Raw genomic sequence first — 22,685 nt, 5'->3', positions numbered from 1 at the left:
TTTCCATGAGAGTCTATTTGGGGAAATCTGGCAAGTATTGGGCATATTTGCTGCTGGTCCACTTGTTTCCTGGTGGCAGGAAGAGAAGGAGAAGGATATAGAAAGGAGAAAAGTAGGTTCTTAAAAAGATGCTTTTTAAGGGATCAACTTAAATTCTGGAAAAATAGAATCATCTTTGACAGGGCTTTTTGAGACAAAATAAGAAAAGGGTTCTCTTGAAGGTCATCAAGTCAAAATCTGTTGTTCCATGCACATTTCCAAATGTTTTTTTTCTTTTCCTCTCTGTCTTCTGGGCACCACATTCACATTCTGAGCTCATGACATTCAACTAATGGCTGTCTTGTGTCATTTGTTTCTCTTGCAGAGAGTGTCAAAGAAAACCTCAAAGTCTGGAGAAAAATGACCTTTCAAGGAATATGAAGTCTATGGCCTGCCACATATTTTGGTCTCACTAACCTCTGCTGACTGAGATGCATGGCCCTGGGCCTGCAGGCAGTCCACTGATCATCAGACCCCTCAGCATGCATCAACTGTTCAAACTGGTCTTGGGACAAAAAGACCTTTCACGAGCCGGAGACCTCTTCTCCTTAGAGGACTCTGAGATTGAAGACGGCTTGACAGAAGCTTTGGAGCAAATCAAAATCATTAGCTCATCTTCAGTAAGTAAACTAGCTTGTAGATTAGGTCCCTGAAAACAATCTATCCTGGAGCTAAATGGTTGTACATATTCTGGGGGAAAAGATCTTTGCAGAGGAAAGAGGAAGGACCACTCAGGTTGGGCTCCCTTAACTCTGCCCTGTGGTTTAGTTGGCATCTAAGAAATAACACCAGGGAAGTCTTTAACTTGAGGGGGAGGGGGCAGTCAGACTACCTTTTGTCCATTCATGGAGACCAGAACTCTGGAAATTGCAGGCCAGAGTGGAATTCTCAAAAGAAAAAAAAAAGATTGTCTAAAAGTTGTCTCTGTATCCTTGAGTTGACATGGAGATGAGAGGGAGCAAATCTGAGGACAAGCAGACCCATGAAGCTGCACGGGAGCATCAGTAAGCAAAGCAGGGTGTTGGGTGGGAGCTGAATAATGAAAGAAGGCAAGATGATACCGCCTGCCATGCAGGCAACATGAGACAAGGATAGCCATCACTCTACTGCCAGAAGTGACAGTTGCCCAGAGCTTAATAATGCTGATTCTGTTTACTTCCATATAATCTCCATTTTTTAACCTTCTCCTTGCTCTTTTTTCTATATCCCCCCATTTAATTCAACTCACCCATTTAGACCCCAATTGTGATCAGACAAATTTAAAATCTCCATCAACCCTCCCATTCTTTCACTTCTCCTCAATGTCAAGATTCTATATCCTGAAGGAACGTCTCAAAGAGAGTGGCTATAGCGTGCCCAAGGTGGCTTGATGTTGACCTTCTTGGTTGTACTTAGAGATTGGTCCCATTTCAAAGGCCAAGACCACCTAGCATCCCCTCCCATCCTCTCAGCTCAACAGCTTTTCCCAACACTTGGCACAAACATGTACCAGGCAAAGGAAAGAGACTGGACTTGAGCCATAAAATACTGAATAGCAAATATGTACATATTTCAGAGATAACAGCTTTCTTCCATATCATAATGAAAAGATGTTTAAAAGGCATGATAGCAACCGGTGCAGCTTCCTCCTCAAATCTGTCAGCATGTCTCTTTTTGGCTGCCATTAACATGCCAAGTCCCCCCAGTGACCAGTGAAGTCATTGCCTAAACAGTCTTCTTTTCTCAGGTAAGGTCTTTGACAGCAATTATGTGTCCAGAAAATTAATCAACTTAGTCTGACTCAAAAAAAAAAAAAAAAAAAGACAAAGTATTTCTCTGGTACATTTCCACTTTCTGGGTAGGATGTGCATGCTATTTCCAGCAACCCCTTCCTTCACATTCCTCTGGAAAGAAATTGTCTGAATATACTACTGATTTCATCTAATAGAAAATGTGTATATGCATGTGTATACAAATACGTATGTCTGTATCTGTATTTCCCTGAAGCCTGTTTCCACTAGAGGTCACTAGTGTCAGTGATTTCTTTTGTTTCTTCATCAATTGCTTTGTCTCACAGATGACAAATGCAGAATTTTAGGACTGGGGAGTTCTATTATGTGTCCCCACTTTTAACCATTATGGCTGGTACCTCCTTTGTCTTCAAGAGCATTGTTCATCCTTTAAGCCCTCCACTCAGCATCCCAACCAGACTAGTAGGTCTGGAGAGCTAGTGGTTCTCCTGCGATCCTCATTTACTAACTTCTGTCACACCCCATTTCTTCCGTTCTGTCTGTACCAGGTGGTAAAGAATCCACCTGCCAGTTTTTAAATGTAGGGATCATGTTGATCAATCCAGTTTTTAAGTTGCTTATCGATTCTACTTAAAAATATGTCCCTGTTAGCATTCCTTCCCTCCTCCCTTCCTTTAAAAGCCAGTTCAAGTTTCATTGTTCCTGAAACAATTTCTAGTGTGTCTAGTTCTTCGTGATTGCTTCTTTCCAAAAAGGCTTAATTACCCTTTTGCATTATAGTCTGTTCTTATAGAAAGTCATCTATTCATATATCCTCAAATGCGATCTCTACATAGGGGAATCCCAGATCTATGTTTTCAGCCTTCACATCTCTTGCTAAACTTCAAGCTCACACTGATTGATATCCATCACCTCAAATGGAGTTATCACCTTTCTTCATTTTATACTACCTTCCCCCTAGATCTCCAGGTTTGAAACGTGGAGGCATTCTTGACCTCTTTCTCTCACTCTCTCCTTTCCCTGTAAGTTCTGTAGCACTGCCTGAGAAATGCCTCTTCATCTGCTCCTTCTGTTCCCTTCCCACTGCTATCATCTTGGCTTAGGCTTTCAAACCAATTGATCTCCCTGCCTTTGGCCTTGCCTTTCTCTAGTTCAATCTACTAACAATTACCAGCTTAAATTTCCCAAGCCAGATTTTGTTACATGTCTCTCCATTGTTCATGCCTTTTCCATGATGCCTCAGTGACTGTGACATTCAGTGACTAATACCAGCACTTAGAGCCCTGAATCACAGTGCCTACTCTGTGGTTTTTTCCTTGTAGCTGCATCCCATCCTTCCCTTATAATCAAGACCCACTAAATATTCCTTCTTAGACCTTTCCTAATGACCTTGCATCTCAGTTATCAATTCTACCTCTCAGTTCAATTCAGTCGCTCAGTTGTGTCCGACTCTTTGTGACCCCATGGACTGCAGCATGCCAGGCCTCCCTGTCCATTATCGGACTCCCGGAGTTACTCAAACTCATGTCTATTGAATCAGTGATGCCATCCAACCATCTCATCCTCTGCCCTTCCCTTCTCCTCCCACCTTCAATCTTTCCTAGCCTCAGGGTCTTCTCAAATGACTCACTTCTTTGCATCAGTTCCTCTTTATAAACATAAAACTGAAAGGGACCTTCTAAATTGTCTTTTCCAACTTCCTTCCAGCACAGAAATCCCTTCTTTAGGATTCTTGACAACCAGGTGGCCTCTCCTTCTATTTTTGCAATGATGAGAACATGCTAGGTTTCTGACTTCTTTTTCCTGCTTCTCCATTTTCCTTCAGTAAATTGTCCCTTTCCATTGCATGAACCCTTCCTTGATGGGGTCTTGAATCAAGGTTCTCTACCTTGCCCTTGCCAGGGAAGGGGGAAAGCAAGCATGGGGGACACCTGACCCAAGATATGCCAATCAGATTTTCTTTCCCAATGATTCTAGGAAAGAAATTAGCAAAGGGTGAGTTATTATGATGATGGTATTCCAAAGAGACAGTCCTCACTTTCTGCTCTTCTGTGACTGTAGCTGCCTCAGTCATTGCCTTTCTAAGGCTAAGTACTACAAATTCCCCTTGAAATCTGTCAGCCACCTCTTATCTTTTAATTATTTTATTTATTTTGCTTCAGTTATCCAGATTTTTTCTGCTGTTTATGATCAAAGAATCCTAACAAAGAGATAGCTTGTTCTACTGTTGGAAGGTGAAATTGTTACTGTGTTCTTCCTTTTGGTCTAATAAAATCTTTCTCTTTGTGAATATTTTCTGTCTATTATCCTTTAGTCTGGTCTCTGCCCTTAACAATCAAGAGAATTAAACCTCTGTTGCTACAAGAAGTACTTTAAACACATGCAGGTAGGTATCAAGTCTCACCTCTGGCTTCTATCTTCCCAGTTGATTATCCTTACTGTCCTTATATTTTCCCCTGACAGAGGAAGGCCCTGTAGCAGAGAAAAGTTACACCAGCCTCTGGTCTGAAAACACAATTTTGTCAGTACATGAGAAATGCTATTTAAATCATGCTGTCAGAAATATAAAATAGCATGCTGACTTAGTGATTTATAATGAAAAGTATAACGCATGTCCATCAGAATTCTTGTGTGTTCGATGCTGTTCTCGCTAAGTCTGTTTACTTAGTCTGTCTCTGTTACTGACTAGGCTTCTTCCTCCTGTATTTTAATCATATTTCAGCCCTACCTCCCTGAGATTGTATTTAACTCAACTGTAAAGTCACCCATGTACAGGTTGTGCCTTGGGTTAGCCTGCAGGGTGGTTTGTCTAATCCTCACAGGGCAATCTCTTTTCCAGACTCTTGGAGGCTGCCTCATTGTAGCTCCCAAAGATTGTCTACATTCTCAGCATTCTGGGTACCTTCCCCTGGAATCTTTTATATTTATTATTGTAATTTATCATGCCTGCTACTTGAACCAATTGTTTGAAATAGTTGCTGATACTAGTCAGATGCTTTTTTCTAAAGCTTCTTTTAACATGGTGCAGTTGGCCACATTTATCCTGTGATATGCAAAGACCCTCAGGTTGAACCAAGACTTGAAATTAGACAACTTGAAAAAATGTTAAGTATATTATGTCACATTTTAAACCATTGAAATAATATTCTTGTCTCATTCTAGAATATCTATACCTTTGAAAAAACTATGATTCTGGGAATTCCCTGGTTGTCCAGTGGTTAGGACTCTGTACTTTCACTGTCAAGGGTCCAAGTTTGATCCCTAGTCAGGGCACTAGGATCCCACATGCTGAGTAATGTGGCCAAATTAAAGAAAAAAACAAACAAACAAACCATGATTCTGTCCAGTACATTAGTTATCATTCCCAGCTTTGTATAATCTAGACATTTAGTAAGCAAGCCTTTAGTCCTTCCCGCAAAGTCACTCACAAAAAAATCGAACATCACTAGATTCTGCTCTGCAGTCCATGCATCAGTTATTCCAAAACAGAGCTGGAAAATATTTTATCTTTAGGCTTGCTTTGAGAAAATGACTTATTCAGAATTCTAAGTTCCCAAATATGCCTTTAAGTTTTGTCTTTTCATTTCAAGTCCTTTCTAGAATACCCTTACCTAACAATTCATTTCTTCTACTACTAGGTTTTCCTTCCAGATTCCTCAGGTCAGATTATCTCCCTGTCCACTTAGCCTCTTCTCACACCCTCAACACCACCTTTCCTTTGATGTCCACTCATACCTAGTTGATCTACCCACCTTCCAGTTCTCTTCAATTTTTTTTAACAATAAAAAATGTTAAGTACACAAAAATCACCCAATTTAAGAAATTAAACAGAATTGTTGTCACCTGCATGTTTCTCTCTTCCCCTTCAATACTCCTCCCTTTCCTCTCTTAAGGTAACCAATATCCTGTTGTGATATTAATCCATGTGTGTTTTTATTTCTTTGCTACATATGCATGGCTCAATAATGATTTATAGCATTGTAGTTCATGTTTTTAAACTTTATATAAATGATGTAGTAAGGCTCAATATTATGTCCTTGGGGTTTATCGATGTCAGTATGTGTAGTCCCAATCCATTTGTTTTCAGTGCAATAGAGTGTTCCATCACATGACCATGCCACAGTTTACTTACCCAGGCTTCTTTTCATGGATATTCACTATTCTAACAGTGCCACAGTGAACATCCTTATAATTAACAATTGTGGCAGCTCTGCTTAATATCTGTTGTACACAATCAGTAGTGAAACAACTAATTTTAGGGTTTCATATACTTTCAATTTTCTGATAAACCACCAAATTGCTCTCCAATACGGTTTCACCAATTTACACTCTGATCAGTCATGTATAAGAGTTTCAGGGGGTTTATTTCCTGATCAATACTTGCTTTTATCAGATTTTTTAAATTTCTGTCTGTTTAAGTGAAGCAGTGTCTGATTGATATTTAATCTGGAGTACTTTCATTATTGAGGAGCCTGACCACTTTTTCATGTGTTTATTTGCTATTTGCATTTAAATTTCCTTTTCGGTAAAGTACGTCCTTTGTGCATGTTGCACGCCTCTTACTCCTCAAGTATAGCTTGCCTTTTACTGTAACATTTTGATGTCCAATAGGGCAAGTACCCTCAAAGTCTTTCTTTAAAACTTCTTTGATTCATTTCTGTTCTTTAATAATTTTGCATAAGCTTCTCAAGTTTTGTGAATAATTCTGTCAGTATCTTGATTGGAATTTTATTATATCTATAGATTAATTTGAAGTAAATTAACAACTTTATGGTACTATTTTTTTTATCTTTAGATACTGTGTATCTGTCCATTTATTTAGATCTTCTTCAATATCTTTTAATAAGGTTTTAAGATTTTTTCCTCAAGGATCTTGAGTCTTATATATTTTTTTAAAAATTTATAAATATTTTATATTTTTAGCCAAAGTTATAAATGGTACCCTTTTAATAATTATGTTTTCCAACTATTTTTGAGAAGATTATAGCATAAATGACACTGTATAGTAATATTATGTCCAATAAGCTCCCTCAACTCTCTTATTGCCTGTAATTTTCTCCATTTATTCGACAAATATTTATTAGGCACCTACTATGTGCTAGAGACTTCCATGCTGGGACATAGGAGTAAACGAAACAGACAAAAATAAACCTGCCATCATGATATATTTAATTGGGTGAGACAGAAATAAAATAAATAAGGAAAATATATAGTATATAAGAAGAGGATAAGAAAATATGCAGAATAATAAAACAAAGAATGGGAACATAAGATTAGAGTTTTGAAAATAATTAAGTAGGGCAGGCAAGACAGGCCATACTAAGAAGCTAACATTTAAGCAAAACTTGAAGGAGATGAAGGAGCATTACCTGTGGTTACCTTCAGGAAATCATTTTGGGTAAAGGAACCACCAAGTCCAAGGTCCTTCGGTTGAGGACAGCCTAAAGTTTTTGAGGAACAGAAAAGACATCAGTGTGCTATTAGCAGAAGAAGCAAAGTGGGAAAATCATAGATGAGGTCAGAAGGGAAAGGCAGCTGGATCACTTAGGACCTTGGGCGAAGAGCTGGAGAATTCTGACCAGAGAAGTAATACAACCTACCTTCACTTTTCCTGTTTTGAGAAGAGTCTGCAAAAAAGGCCAAAGTGGAACAGGGAGGCCAATTAACATGCTTCTACAATAATCTGGATATAAGAAACAACAGAGACTTTTGGAGTAATAGAGGTGATAAGAAGTGTTCAGATTCTGGATATGTTTTGAAAATGGAGCAAACAGGATTCACTGATATGGGTGTGACATGTAAAAAGAGAGAGAAAGAGAGAGGTGGGGAGGGTTCGAAGATTTGGGGCCTGAAAACTAGAATGATACAGTTGTTGTTAAGAAAAATAGAGAGGACTGGAAAGAACAGATTTGAGGGAGGGGTAGAAAGTATCAAGGGTTCTTCAGACACATGAAGTCTGAGCTGTCAGACATCCGAGTGGTGATAAAGTGTAGACACTTGGATGTATGCATCTGGAGGTGAGGAAAGAAGTCTGGGTTGGATATTTTAATTCTGGAATTCATCAGCCTTGAGACTAGATAGGATCACCAAGGGAGTCAGTGTAGACAGAAAAGAAGCAAGTCCAAAGACTGAGCCTGGTGCTCAAACATCAAGAAAATGATGAAGCAGGACAAATAAAGTTGACTGGAGAAAGGCTCAGAGAAGGAGGAAGAAAGGCTCAGAGAAGGAGGAAGAAAGTCAGAAGAGCTTGATGTCCTGAGAGCCAAGTGGAGACACTATCAAGGACAGAGTGATGCCAAACCCTGCCGATAGGTCTCGTGAGGTGGGGACTGAAAGCTGACCATTATTCTAGCACATGAAGGTCCCTGCAACTTGACAAATGCATTATCATTGGATAGACAGGAGTGAAAGCTGGGTTGGCACAGAATGGGAGGAGATTTGAAGAAAACAAACTGTGGACACTGCATTTTCCTACTGAAAGGAGTAGGGAAATGGAGTGGTAATTAAAAAAAATAAGGAGTCCAAGAAAGGAATTTTTAAAGAAGAGAGAAACGGGAACAGAATAGAAAGCCCAGAGATAAATCCACGAGCCTATGGACACCTTATCTTCGACAAAGGAGGCAAGGATATACAATGGAAAAAAGACAACCTCTTCAACAAGTGGTGCTGGGAAAACTGGTCAACCACTTGTAAAAGAATGAAACTAGAACACTTTCTAACACCATACACAAAAATAAACTCAAAATGGATTAAAGATCTAAATGTAAGACCAGAAACTATAAAACTCCTAGAGGAGAACATAGGCAAAACACTCTCCGACATAAATCACAGCAAGATCCTCTATGACCCACCTCCCAGAATATTGGAAATAAAAGCAAAACTAAACAAATGGGACCTAATGAAACTTAAAAGCTTTTGCACTACAAAGGAAACTATAAGCAAGGTGAAAAGACAGCCCTCAGAATGGGAGAAAATAATAGCAAATGAAGAAACAGACAAAGGATTAATCTCAAAAATACACAAGCAACTCCTGCAGCTCAATTCCAAAAAAAAAATAAATGACCCAATCAAAAAATGGGCCAAAGAACTAAACAGACATTTCTCCAAAGAAGACATACAGATGGCTAACAAACACATGAAAAGATGCTCAATATCACTTATCATCAGAGAAATGCAAATCAAAAACCACAAGGTACCATTACACGCCAGTCAGGATGGCTGCTATCCAAAAGTCTACAAGCAATAAATGCTGGAGAGGGTGTGGAGAAAAGGGAACCCTCTTACACTGTTGGTGGGAATGCAAACTAGTACAGCCGCTATGGAGAACAGTGTGGAGATTCCTTAAAAAACTGGAAATAGAACTGCCATATGACCCAGCAATCCCACTTCTGGGCATACACACCGAGGAAACCAGATCTGAAAGAGACACGTGCACCCCAATGGTCATCACAGCACTGTTTATAATAGCCAGGACATGGAAGCAACCTAGATGCCCATCAGCAGACTAATGGATAAGGAAGCTGTGGTACATATACACCATGGAATATTACTCAGCCATTAAAAAGAATTCATTTGAACCAGTCCTAATGAGATGGATGAAGCTGGAGCCAATATACAGAGTGAAGTAAGCCAGAAAGATAAAGAACATTACAGCATACTGACACATGTATATGGAATTTAGAAAGGTGATAACGATAACCCTATATGCAGAACAGAAAAAGAGACACAGAAATACAGAACAGACTTTTGAACTTTGTGGGAGAATGTGAGGGTGGGATATTTCAAAAGAACAGCATGTATGCTATCTATGGTGAAACAGATCACCAGCCCAGGTGGGATGCACGAGACAAGTGCTCCGGCCTGGTGCACTGGGAAGACCCAGAGGAATCGGGTGGAGAGGGAGGTGGGAGGGGGGATCAGGATTGGGAATACATGTAAATCTATGGCTGATTCATATCAATGTATGACAAAACCCACTGGAAAAAAAAATAATAATAATAAAAAAAAAAGAAAAAAATAAATAAATAAAAATAAAAAGATGGTAATGATAACCCTATATGCAAAACAGAAAAAGAGACACAGATGTACAGAACAAACTTTTAGACTCTGTGGGAGAAGGTGAGGGTGGGATGTTCTAAGAGAATAGCATTGAAACAAGTATACTATCAAGGGTGAAACAGATCACCAGCCCAGGTTGGATGCATGAGACAAGTGCTCAGGGCTGGTGCACTGGGAAGACCCAGAGGGATGGGGTGGGGAGGAAGGCGGGAGTGGGGATCGGGATGGGGAACACATGTAAATCCATGGCTGATTCATGTCAATGTATGGCAAAAACCACTACAATATTTTAAAGTAATTAGCCTCCAACTAATAAAAATAAATGAAAAAAATAAAAAATAAAGAAGAGAGAAACAAATTCTTTGGAACTTTTTATATATACAATCATTATCTTAAAATAATGATGGTTTTATTTCTTCCTTTTCAATTCTTATGGCTTTTATTTGATTTCTCTGTCTCATCCTGACTAGCTCTTGAGAACAATGCTCAATAGAATGAGGATAGTGGATATGCTTTTCTCCTTCTTTAAAAGGAAGTTTCTAAATTTTCAGTGTAAGTATAATGTTTGCTCCAGGCTTTTGGTTAATGCCTTTTGTCAGATTAAAAAGGTTTCCTTTTATTCCTATTTTTCTAAGAATTGTTGAAGTTTATTAACTGCTTCTTGTGCTTTTTTAATATAATCCTATTTTCCCTTTTAATTTCTTAATGTGGTAAACTGCAGTAATAGATTTTTAAATATAAAACCACTGTTGTGCTCCTAGGATAAAGTAAAATTTTACATTTATTTTAATACATTTCCTGATTTGATTTGATATTTTCAAAAGAGTTTTGTCCCTGGTGGCTCAGATGGTAAAGAATTTGCCCGCATTGCAGGAGACCTGGGTTCAATTCCTAGGTTGGGAAGATTCCCTGGAGAAGAGAATGGCAACCCACTCCAGTATTCTTGCCTGGGAAATCCCATGGACAGAGGAGCCTGGCAGATTCCCACAGTCCATGGGTTCACAAAGTTAGACATAACTGAGGGACTAACACTTTTTTGGAATGGTAAGGTTGGCCTATAATTACCCTCTCTTCTACTAATTTTACCTGGCTTGGATATCAAGGTATAAACACTAGTCTCACAAAATGAATTGGGAAATGTCTCACATTTCTATGATTTACAACAATTTTATCAGATGGTGATGATCTATTTCTTGATCCCATCAGTTCAGTTCAGTCACTCAGTCGTGTCCAACACTTTCCAGTCCCATGGACTGCAGCATGCCAGGCTTCCCTGTCCATCACCAACTCCCAGAGCTTGTTCAAACTCATGTCCATCAAGTTGGTGATGTCATTCAACCATCTCATCCTCTGTCGTCGTCCCCTTCTCCTCCTGCCTTCAATCTTTTCCAGGATCAGGGTCTTTTTCAACGAGTCAGTTCTTCGGATCAGGTGGCCAAAGTATTGGAGTTTAGTATCAGTTCTTCCAATGAGTATTCAGGACTGATTTCCTTTAGAAAGTGATAAAATCCTCTGGGCACCGTGAAGTTTTTTGTTTGTTGGTTTGGTTTTTATTTTTTTTTTTGGTAGATTTTTAAGGTACTTATTCAATTTCTTTGAAGAAAATTAAAGAATTTTTGCTTCAGTCACTTTTGGTAAAATATAATTTCTAGAAAATTGTGCATCATATCTGAGTCTTCAGATCTATTGGCATAAAAATGTTTGTGTTATTCTTATTTTTTGTATTTGACTGCATCTGTATTTAAATGCTCTTTTTCACTATTGTCTTTCATCAAAATTTTCAGTTTTGTCTTTTTTTATAGCTTTTAGTTTATTAATCATCTGTAGGATCTTTTATCTGACCAAATTCTTTTGTAGTGCTTATGATTTTCCTTTCTGTTCTTTCTTGGATTGTATTCTGCTTTTTCTCCCAACCCCTTCAGGATTTACCACAAATTTCTTGTTAAGTACTGCTTAGCTTCATCCTACAAAGTTTTGAGACATAATATTTTCATTATGAATTCTAAATTTTTATTTTGATTGTGATTTCCTCTTTGTCACATAAATTAGAAGTTTGTGGTTTAATTCCTCAGAGAATATTTGTAATCTTCTGTTGTTGAGTTAAAATTTAACTGCACTGTAGTCAAAGAATGTGAACTGCATGATATCAGTTGTTTGGAAATGGTTGACTTGCTTTGTAGCAAAGTTTATGGCTTATTTGTGTACATAATGATAGCTAATGCTTAAGTAGCACCTGCTTTGTTCCAGGAACCCTTCTAATAGCTTGTTGTTGGTGTTTTAGTCGCTGCTCAGTCGTGTCTGACTCTGTAGCCCGTGGGATTTCCCAGGCAAGAATACAGGAGGGGTTCTCATTTCCTCCTCCAGGGCATCCTCCTGAGCCAGAGTCTCCTGTGTCTCCTGCATCGCAGGTGGATTCTTTACCCGCTGAGCCATGGGGGAAGCCCAAAAGTGTGAAAGTGCTAGTCTGAAAGAAATTGCAAAGAAATGAATTCATGTCGTGCATACAATTTTCTTTAAGGTATGATATAATTCAAAATTAAATGGCAAATTTTTCTCTTTCTTCATAATGGTGGGTCTTCTAGACACTTTTTTTACATTTGATGAATTACAATGAATTTGTCTAAAGTTATGCAAGAGCTCTATTTTCCTATTTTCACAAGGAACTTGGAACACTTTCATGTCCATCTTACATATTCTTAAGCAGCACATTTGTGCTACCTTGTTTAATGCCTTCAAAACTATTCTTTAAAATTACTGATTTTTTTTTAAATTCAGCCAAAGCTTATTTTGAGTACCTAGTGTTTCCTTGCTTCTTTTCTCACATTCCTTTTTTTTTCCATTTATTTTTATTAGTTGGAGGCTAATTACTTTATAATATCGTAGTGATTTTTGTCATACACTGACATGAATCAGCCATGGATTTACATGTGTTCCCCATCCCGATCCCCCCTCCCACCTCCCTCTCCATCCCATCCCTCTGGGTCTTCCCAGTGCACCAGCCCCGAGCACTTGTCTCATGCATCCAACCTGGGCTGGTGATCTGTTTCACTATAGATAATATACATGTTTTGATGCTGTTCTCTTGAAACATCCCACCCTCGCCTTCTCCCACAGAGTCCAAAAGTCTGTTCTGTACATCTGTGTCTCTTTTTCTGTTTTGCATATAGGGTTATCATTACCATCTTTCTAAATTCCATATATATGCGTTAGTATACTGTATTGGTCTTTATCTTTCTGGCTTGCTTCACTGTGTATAATGGGCTCCAGTTTCATCCATCTCATTTGAACTGATTCAAATGAATTCTTTTTAATGGCTGAGTAATATTCCATGGTGTATATGTACCGTAGCTTCTTTATCCATTCGTCTGCTGATGGGCATCTAGGTTGCTTCCATGTCCTGGCTATTATAAACAGTGCTGTGATGACCATTGGGGTGCACGTGTCTCTTTCAGATCTGGTTTCCTCGGTGTGTATGCCCAGAAGTGGGATTGCTGGGTCATATGGCAGTTCTTTTTTTTTAATTTTTCTATTAGTTGGAGGCTAATTACTTCACAACATTTCAGTGGGTTTTGTCATACATTGATATGAATCAGCCATAGATTTACACGTATTCCCCATCCCGATCCCCCCTCCCACCTCCCTCTCCACCCGATTCCCCTGGGTCTTCCCAGTGCACCAGGCCCGAGCACTTGTCTCATGCATCCCACCTGGGCTGGCGATCTGTTTCACCATAGATAGTATACATGCTGTTCTTTTGAAACATCCCACCCTCACCTTCTCCCACAGAGTTCAAAAGTCTGTTCTGTATTTCTGTGCCTCTTTTTCGGTTTTGCATATAGGGTTATCGTTACCATCTTTCTAAATTCCATATATATGTGTTATTATGCTGTAATGTTCTTTATCTTTCTGGCTTACTTCACTCTGTATAAGGGGCTCCAGTTTCATCCATCTCATTAGGACTGGTTCAAATGAATTCTTTTTAATGGCTGAGTAATATTCCATGGTGTATATGTACCACAGTTTCCTTATCCATTCGTCTGCTGATGGGCATCTAGGTTGCTTCCATGTCCTGGCTATTATAAACAGTGCTGTGATGACCATTGGGGTGCACGTGTCTCTTTCAGATCTGGTTTCCTCGGTGTGTATGCCCAGAAGTGGGATTGCTGGGTCATATGGCAGTTCTATTTCCAGTTTTTTAAGGAATCTCCACACTGTTCTCCATAGCGGCTGTACTAGTTTGCATTCCCACCAACAGTGTAAGAGGGTTCCCTTTTCTCCACACCCTCTCCAGCATTTATTGCTTGTAGACTTTTGGATAGCAGCCATCCTGACTGGCGTGTAATGGTACCTTGTGGTTTTTGATTTGCATTTCTCTGATGATAAGTGATATTGAGCATCTTTTCATGTGTTTGTTAGCCATCTGTATGTCTTCTTTGGAGAAATGTCTGTTTAGTTCTTTGGCCCATTTTTTGATTGGGTCATTTATTTTTTTTTTGGAATTGAGCTGCAGGAGTTGCTTGTGTATTTTTGAGATTAATCCTTTGTCTGTTTCTTCATTTGCTATTATTTTCTCCCATTCTGAGGGCTGTCTTTTCACCCTGCTTATAGTTTCCTTTGTAGTGCAAAAGCTTTTAAGTTTCATTAGGTCCCATTTGTTTAGTTTTGCTTTTATTTCCAATATTCTGGGAGGTGGGTCATAGAGGATCTTGCTGTGATTTATGTTGGAGAGTGTTTGCCTATGTTCTCCTCTAGGAGTTTTATAGTTTCTGGTCTTACATTTAGATCTTTAATCCATTTTGAGTTTATTTTTGTGTATGGTGTTAGAAAGTGTTCTAGTTTCATTCTTTTACAAGTGGTTGACCAGTTTTCCCAGCACCACTTGTTAAAGAGGTTGTCTTTTTTCCATTGTATATTCTTGTCTGCTTTGTCGAAGATAAGATGTCCATAGGTTCGTGGATTTATCTCTGGGCTTTCTATTCTTTCCATTGGTCTATATTTCTGTCTTTGTGCCAGTACCATACTGTCTTGATGACTGTGGCTTTGTAGTAGAGTCTGAAGTCAGGCAGGTTGATTCCTCCAGTTCCATTCTTCTTTCTCAAGATTACTTTGGCTATTTGAGGTTCTTTGTATTTCCATACACATTGTCAAATTATTTGCTCTAGTTCTGTGAAGAATACCATTGGTGGCTTGATAGGGATTGCATTGAATCTATAGATTGCTTTTCACCATTCCTTTTTAAAAAATTATTTCCTTCTTTTTGTCTTCTGAATCCAAATTCCTACTTTCTGAAGTATACATTTTGAAGTCCCCTCAGTGAAGTTCTGTTAGTAACAAATTTTCTCAATGTTTTTCTGTTTTCTAGACTTTTTGTCTTCATTTTGCCTTTGATTTTGAATAATTTTCTGGATATACATTTCTAGATGGGTAGCCTTTTACTCCTTGGTAATCTCTACTATTGCTGCTGTGAAATCTGCTGTCAATTTAATTGTCATTCCTTTATGCATAGTCTACTTTTTTCTATTTTAACATTTTCCTTGTGTCTTTGATGTTATAGGTTTTTACTATTATGTGTCTAAATGTGGTTGTATTTGTATATTTCTACTTAATCATCATTTCATGGCTTTGAATTTAATGCCTTTTATCAAATTTTGAAAGTTGTTAAATATTATATCAAATAGTACCTTTTCCATTTAATCTCTCCTTCTGGAAATCCCACTTAATTACCTGTTTATGCATCCCACAAATATGTTTTGAGTACCTATTATCTTCCAGCAATATTTTAGATGTTGGGAATATAATGGCAAATAAAGCAGACAACAAACGTTGCCCTCATATCCTTTATGTACTATTCTATCCTCCATCTCTCTCTTCCTTTTTAATTGTGAATAGTTGACATGTGATGGTGGTAGTGGTTTAGTCGCTAAGTCATGTCCGACTTTTGCGACCCCATGGACTGTAGCCCACCAGGCTCCTCTGTCCATGGGATTCTCTAGGCAAGAATAATGGAGTGGGTTGCCATTAACATTGTGTTATTTTCAGGTGTAGAACATGATGATTTGATATTTGTATATATTTCAAAATGGTCACCACAATAGGTCAACATCCATCACCATCAAAGTTACAAATTTTTTCCCTTATGATGAAGTTAATAATACTATATTGCATATTTGAAAGTTGCTAAGAGAGTAGATCTTAAAGTTTCTTATCACAGGAAAAAAAAATGTTTTGTAACTCTATGTCTCTTGATCTTTTGTATTTTCCATTTCTATAGAATATACATTGTTTGTTTGGTTGATTTGTCTCCTTGGTTCTAAATTCCAATCCATTCAGTCTTTTGGAGTTGGAATTTAGCTTACATCCAAATTTCATTTGGCTTTCCTTCTAAGTTTCGTTTGGTTCTTTTTGACATCTTTCAGGTCCTTTTTCAAGTGACTTGGTCTTCTCTCATAAAAATAATTTTTCTTTATACAGTGAATCATTCTGAACATATAATTGCATAACTTGAGGTCAATAATTTTATTACCTGAAATTTTTGAATTTTTGCTCTAAATTTCATCTGTTGATATGCTTATAATGACTTATTTCCTTGAGTGTTTTATGATTTTGGATTTTGCAGTTGTGTTTAAATAAACATTTTACTTGTGTGAATACCCAGTGGCTTGAGGGTTGAGTGTTTCGTCCCTCAAAGTAATTTTATGTTTGCTTCTGCTGGGAGCCCCAGTGGTATTATCATATCTGGGACAGCATTTGATTTTGTTGCTGTTGTTATTGTTAGTGTATTGACTTTGGAGATTCTTGGAATGATAAAACAAATAAGGTTGTGTATAGGTGTGGTTTTTTTAAAGTGGAAGGAGTGATGCAAATATAGAGGATTATTAGTATGGATGCCAATGTAGAATGTGACTATGAGAGGGGAGTAACTATGTGGTCTTTTTTGTGCTATTATTTAGTGGTTGTAGAAAAATGTATAAATATTGTAACCATAGAGGGAAACATTTATAACTCTCTGTAAGTTATAAAACCAAGATTGTCTGTTATATATACAAACCCAAGGTTCTGGTATCCTTAAGAGAAGTAATAAAAATAGTAATAGCTAACCTTTATATATACTTAGTATGTGCCAGGTATTATTGTAAATCCTTTTCTTGTATGTTAGCTCATTTAATCCTCACAACAGTCATAGGAGGTAAGTATTAATAACATTCCAATTTTAAGGATCAGGCAACTGAGTTACACAGAGATAAGCGATTGCCCAAGACTGAGCATGCAGACATGCAGAGCTGATAAAAGCCGAACATAGCTTTGAACTGGGCAGTCTGACCCAAGAGCCCATGCTCTTAACCACTATTTATACTTCTCTAAAGGAGGGCCAGTCTTCTGCCATAAGATGCCTTCCTTCTTCTCACTCAAACCTCTACTTCCATGCCAAATCCACTCTTTCCACCACTGACCACTTTATTTCCAATGTTCCACCTTCCCTTTTGCCAGTGGGCCATTCCTTGAAGCCTGCTTACAGCACAGAGAAGGGTGACTAGCAGGTTAATGGATGCTAGTGTGGGGGTGTAGTGTCTGTGCCGAATGGGAGTGATCCATTCTGATGAGCAGACCTGGAGCAGCCCAATGCATGGCTTTTTCATTGCCTTTTTCCTTCATTTGACATACCTACCACTTTAGGATAAATTACTTTAAAATTGACAATGACCAGGTCACCGGGAGAATGAATCTCTAAACTCAGCTTGATGAGTTTGTTATTAAATAGATATGGTCCTTGAAAGATATTCATTTTAATATACATGGGTACTCACTGAATGTTGAGCTCAAACACAAACACATACATATGTACACATATATATTTCATAGGAACAGGGTGTTTCCTGGAATGTGAATCAGGAAAACCTAATTTCAAAGCCAATTCATCACCAAAAAATTTAAACGATTCAATTACATCATTAAAAGAATTAAAACGGTTTTTTCTTTAAAAAAATTTTTTTTTGTCTTTTTTAGTATCTGCTGAAGGAAGCATTTAAGCACTAATTCAGGTTTTCCCTCTTATTAGAGGAAATTTCCTTTTTAGGGAGTAAATTTTTCTTCGTGTCATACATAGGAATTTGAATATATAAAGTTTCCAGCTGAAAAATCTCTTTACTTTTTAGTTATGTAGTATGGAATAAGAAATTATTAGCTTTAAGATGTTCACAGTAATAAGTTTCCTAACTGGTTCACCTATGCATAATATATTAATATATCAGCTGAACTTACAACCACTGTGAAGCAATTTATCCTTATAATGGCTGCTTAACTTTGCTTGTTAGAAATGTTAGAATATATGCCTTCGGTTCAATAATCCCACTGACACTATTCTGCACATCCCAGCCTCATTCCAAGGCACCTTTTTTCAGAGTTCCCTAATAATCCAGCACTCTCTTAGCATGGAAATGATTAGATCTTTGTGTTCATGAACCAAGACACATGCATATGCCATATACTTTCAGTAAATTGCACCTTTAACTTTTACTGAGGCTTGTTTCATCCAAGTGAAATTCTCTTTGCTATTTATTGTTAAATGATTGTTTAGGCATGGTTTGCTGTGTTTCTCAATGTCATCTATATAAATTCTGTTGTAACTGAGTCCCAGGGACCTGATTTAAAATGACTGTTCCAAGGGAGAAACAAAATCTTGGGTGAGCCCATTTCCTTTGTCCAAGGACAGTTTTGGCAGACAGACTTGGCTATGAGCCAGCATAATCGTCAATACAGTCTACCCCGGCACCGTTTGAATTCATTTGCTTTATGTAATAGTTTCATCTCACGTGGATACAGCTTTCTGGAGATGCTGACTGATCTCTACTGCTCCAGTTTGTATCAAGACTGCAGTTGGAACTCATCATCTCAGTGCTGGCTGAATAATGGTTCTTCTGGGCTTTCCAGGTGGTCCCCATGGTAAAGAATGCACCTGCCAATGGAGAAGACTCAGGTTCTATCCCTGAGTCAGGAAGATCTCCTAGAGAAGGAAATGGCAACCCACTCCAGTATTCTTGCCTGGAGAATTTCACTGGACAGAGGAGCCTGGCAGGCTACAGTCCAAGGGGCCACAAAGAGTCAGACATCACTGAGCACAGCAGAGCAAAAGATGTCCACATTCTAAACCCCAGAACCTGTGAATTTTATCTTATATGGCAAAAGGGATTTCTCAGATGTCATACATTTTAGGGAAGATACATTCTAGGATGTAATACATTCTAGGATGTAATACATATAGGGGAGCAAGAAAGAGGCAGAAGAAGGAGATAGAATCATGCAAGCAGAGTTTGGAGTGATGTACTTTGAAGACAGAGGCTCATGAAGGCCATGAGTCAAGGAATTCAGATAACCTGTTAGAAGAAAGAAAAGGGGATTTTCTCCTCAGAGCCTCCAAGGGAACTGTCACTGCTTTAGCCCAGTGAGACTCATTTTCAACTTTTTACCTCCAGAACTGTAAAAAAATTAATTTGTCAACACAAATTCTTGAGCTTCTAAGCATGTGATAATTCATTACGGCAGCAACAGGAAAGTTAATATGGTCTTCCTCCTCTATCACCTATTCTAGATTTGCCTCACCTTCAGCTAGCACCTCTGCTGATTTAAGCTGCTTCTCAGTTGGGTGGCCCAGATGCTTCTTCCTGAGGGATCTGGGACCCTGGTGTCCATGCCCTTCTCAGGCTGTGACTGGTCCATTGTCCATCACGTCAGAATCGGTCAAGGCAGTGCCTTGAGATGCCCTCATTGTGCAGCAGCCACCCAGCTTCCCCCTTGGCCAGGATGGTGACTCCTTTTGTTTTCTGCTCGTCTCTTGTCATGGAAGCCTGGAGTGACTGGGTTCCCAGGCTTGTGTATTCTGCATGTGTGTGCGTGCCATGTCACTCCAGTCCTGTCCGGCTCTGTGCGACCCCAGGGACTGGGGCTGGTGAGGCTCCTCTGTCCATGGGATTCTCCAGGCAAGAACACTTGAGTGGGTTGCCATGTTCTCCTCCAGGGGATCTTCTCAACCCAGGGATTGAATACACACCTCTTATGTATCCTGTGTTGGCAGGTGGGTTCTTTACCACTAGTCCCAGCTGGGAAGCCCTATGTCTTCTACCTGTAGTGAGTTCATCACCATGCCACAGTCATCATTTTAGTATGTATATATATATTAATTGTTGGGGAATTGTGGCCCATCCTTATAGAGTATTTGGCTGAGTTGCTCCTTCAAAAGCTTGTTCTAGACATCTATTAATCCAGCAGTTTCAGAGTAGAGGAGGAGAGGTTATGACATGCAAAAGAACAAGTGAATTCCATGATCATGTGCCTACTGCTGGAGCTCCTTGCTGTAAAGTGGTTCTTTGGTCAGACATAATGTTCATGGGCTCCTGTGTCAGCAGATCACATACTCTGTGATCCTCTAAACAGTGATTGAGGCTTAAGATCTGTGGGCGGGAAAGACGAACTCAAACCCTGATTGCATGTAAATTCTACGTGATACAAATTGATGTCTTTTTAAATTTATTTTTAGTTGGAGGATAATTGCTTTATTGTGTTGGCTTCTGCCACATATCAACATGAATCAGTCATAGGTATATGTATGTCTGATCCCCCTTGAACCCCCCTCTTCCCTCCCACCGCATCCTACCCCAAATTGATGTCTTTTTCAGAGTGGAAAGATCTGAGGTAAAAAAAAAAATTCCAATCAAATCACTGATTGGCTTCCTCAAGGGATAGTGCCATTTTGGGGGCTCAGCATTGACCTATGTTGCTAGCAGATTGCACACTTAGGCAATGACGATAATAACAAGACCAACCTTGGGGAATAGGATCTTATGCTGTTGGGTGGTGCTAGTTTATATCCCTCAGAGCAAGGCTACTCCATTCACGCAGCCATTGGAGCACACTGTAGTGGCTATGATAAAACTGATGTCGTCTGGTTAAGCCATTCTGTATACTTGTTTTCAGTGCCTCTTTGGTGGTTAATGCTCTCATGGGCATTGTGTGTGTGTGAAGTTGCTCAGTTGTGTCCGACTCTTTGCGACCCCATGGACTGTAGTCTACCAGGCTCCTCCCTCCATGGGATTCTCCAGGCAAGAATACTGGAGTGGGTTGCCATTTCCTTCTCCAGGGTATCTTCCTGACTCAGGGATCGAACCCGGGTCTCCTGCACTGCAGGCAGACACTTTAACCTCTGAGCCACCAGGGAAGCCATTAACATGGGATAAAAAAGACATCTATACTTTGTGCCAAACCCCATGTATCAAACTACATGTTTCTAACTCAGTGTTCCTTATCTCTGGTCTCCCAGTCTTCCTTCTTCCAGGTCCTTGGCCATTCAGTCAAGACATCTCCCACCACATATGATTCTGAGCTCTTACCTGTACATTCCTTTTCCCATATAAAGTTAATGACCAAGTACACAGCCTGAAACTGTGTCCATGGGGAGAATTTTCTCTTACTGTTTTCTTTCAAGGGCCACCTCTAAGTAGGTCTATACTCTTAACAGCAGTCAAATTTCGACTTGTATCCACATACTGAGCCAACCCACCAGTAATCCAAGTTCAGGTATTTTCCTACTCTTCTGGCAGATCATAAGGGAACCTCCCATAGGACTGTTGGTATATCCTAGGGGTAAGGTCATTTCTGAAGTAGTAGATGACACAGGGGTCTGGGCCGCCTGTTCACACAGCTTATTTGTACCTTCTGGCCTTGTTTTTAGCTAATCCAAGATGTGCCACTTTCTGGCAAAATAACTGAACTCCAAAAGTTAAGCAAAAACAAAATCATAGTATAAAATAATATGACATATTAAAATCAAATATATCTATCCTATCATTTCATCTAAATTGTCAAACTTGCCTGTTATAAGAAAAAGATTTTTAGATGGGATCACATGGCAAAATCTAGAAAATGAGAAACATATATTTAATAAAATGATTTAGAAAATATGAAACTAAAAAGTTGATAAACAATAATTTATTTGGTTAAGTACAATATATGTTAGTAATTCAAATTAAAGCAAATCCTCTTAATGTTTACAGCAAAACCATACCACATATTCAAATCTAATGTGAGGTTATTATTATCTTTTGGTACCATGACAAATTACCAAATAAAGTACATGAAATGGCACTTTCAGATAGAAAATCAACACCTAGTCAAAATTAATCCTCTTTGCTGAAAATTCTGAGAAGCAGTTTGTCCACATATTTGCTAAAGCAAGGCCCTCTCTTCTCAAATGAGTATATCTGAACTCTACATGTATCCCTACAATGTTTAAATTGTTGTTTATGATAGAATGATTTGGAATCATATGATGATCAAGTACTACCTTCTTATTTTTGTATAACCTATATGCCAGGCATATATTCAGCTATTAAGAAGCACTGAATAATGAATACTAAATTGTTTTACACAAAGTTAACAGCTGTTCAGTTGATGTAAATCAATGTAAAAGTCTGTAAAAAATTTTTTTAAATAAGAATAAAATAAGCAAATGATGCTAAGCAAATGCAAACCAAAAAAACAGAAAGCATGATATTTATATCAGCCAAGGAAACATGTGTTCCAAAAACATTAAATGAGATAAGAAAGGCAATTTTACTACAAAGGATTTGATTCACAAGTTATAAAGATTAAGAATATCTACGTATCTAATTATGTAGCAACAATATTCATAAAACAAAAACTTTAGGAGACACCAGCAAAAAAAAAAAAAAAAAAAAGACAAGATACATTAGTTGTAGGAAATTTTAATTCATTTCTCTTGGGCCATAATACATGAAAGTAAAAAACAAATTAAGTAAGGTTATAAATAAGATCTTCCAAAATCTTTTTATGAAATTGTCATAAAGT

The 22,685-nt window shown here is 38.4% G+C and overlaps 1 protein-coding gene across 2 annotated transcripts in view; it reads left to right on the top strand.

The window, feature by feature from the left end:
* The first annotated feature begins 521 nt into the window (after positions 1-521).
* VEPH1 (ventricular zone expressed PH domain containing 1) overlaps positions 522-22,685 on the top strand; it is a 248,514-nt gene continuing 226,350 nt past the window's right edge. For both annotated transcript variants that reach the window (XM_061167858.1, XM_061167857.1), the window contains exon 1: positions 522-659. In XM_061167858.1, the coding sequence (XP_061023841.1) occupies positions 522-659 (138 nt within the window). The remainder of the gene's footprint in view (positions 660-22,685) is intronic.

The sequence above is a fragment of the Dama dama genome, chromosome 19 (genome assembly GCF_033118175.1).
Source record: "Dama dama isolate Ldn47 chromosome 19, ASM3311817v1, whole genome shotgun sequence".
Lineage (NCBI taxonomy): Eukaryota > Metazoa > Chordata > Mammalia > Artiodactyla > Cervidae > Dama > Dama dama.
The sequence above is the reverse complement of the archived record's forward strand: the minus strand, read 5'-3'. Positions and strand labels throughout refer to the sequence as shown.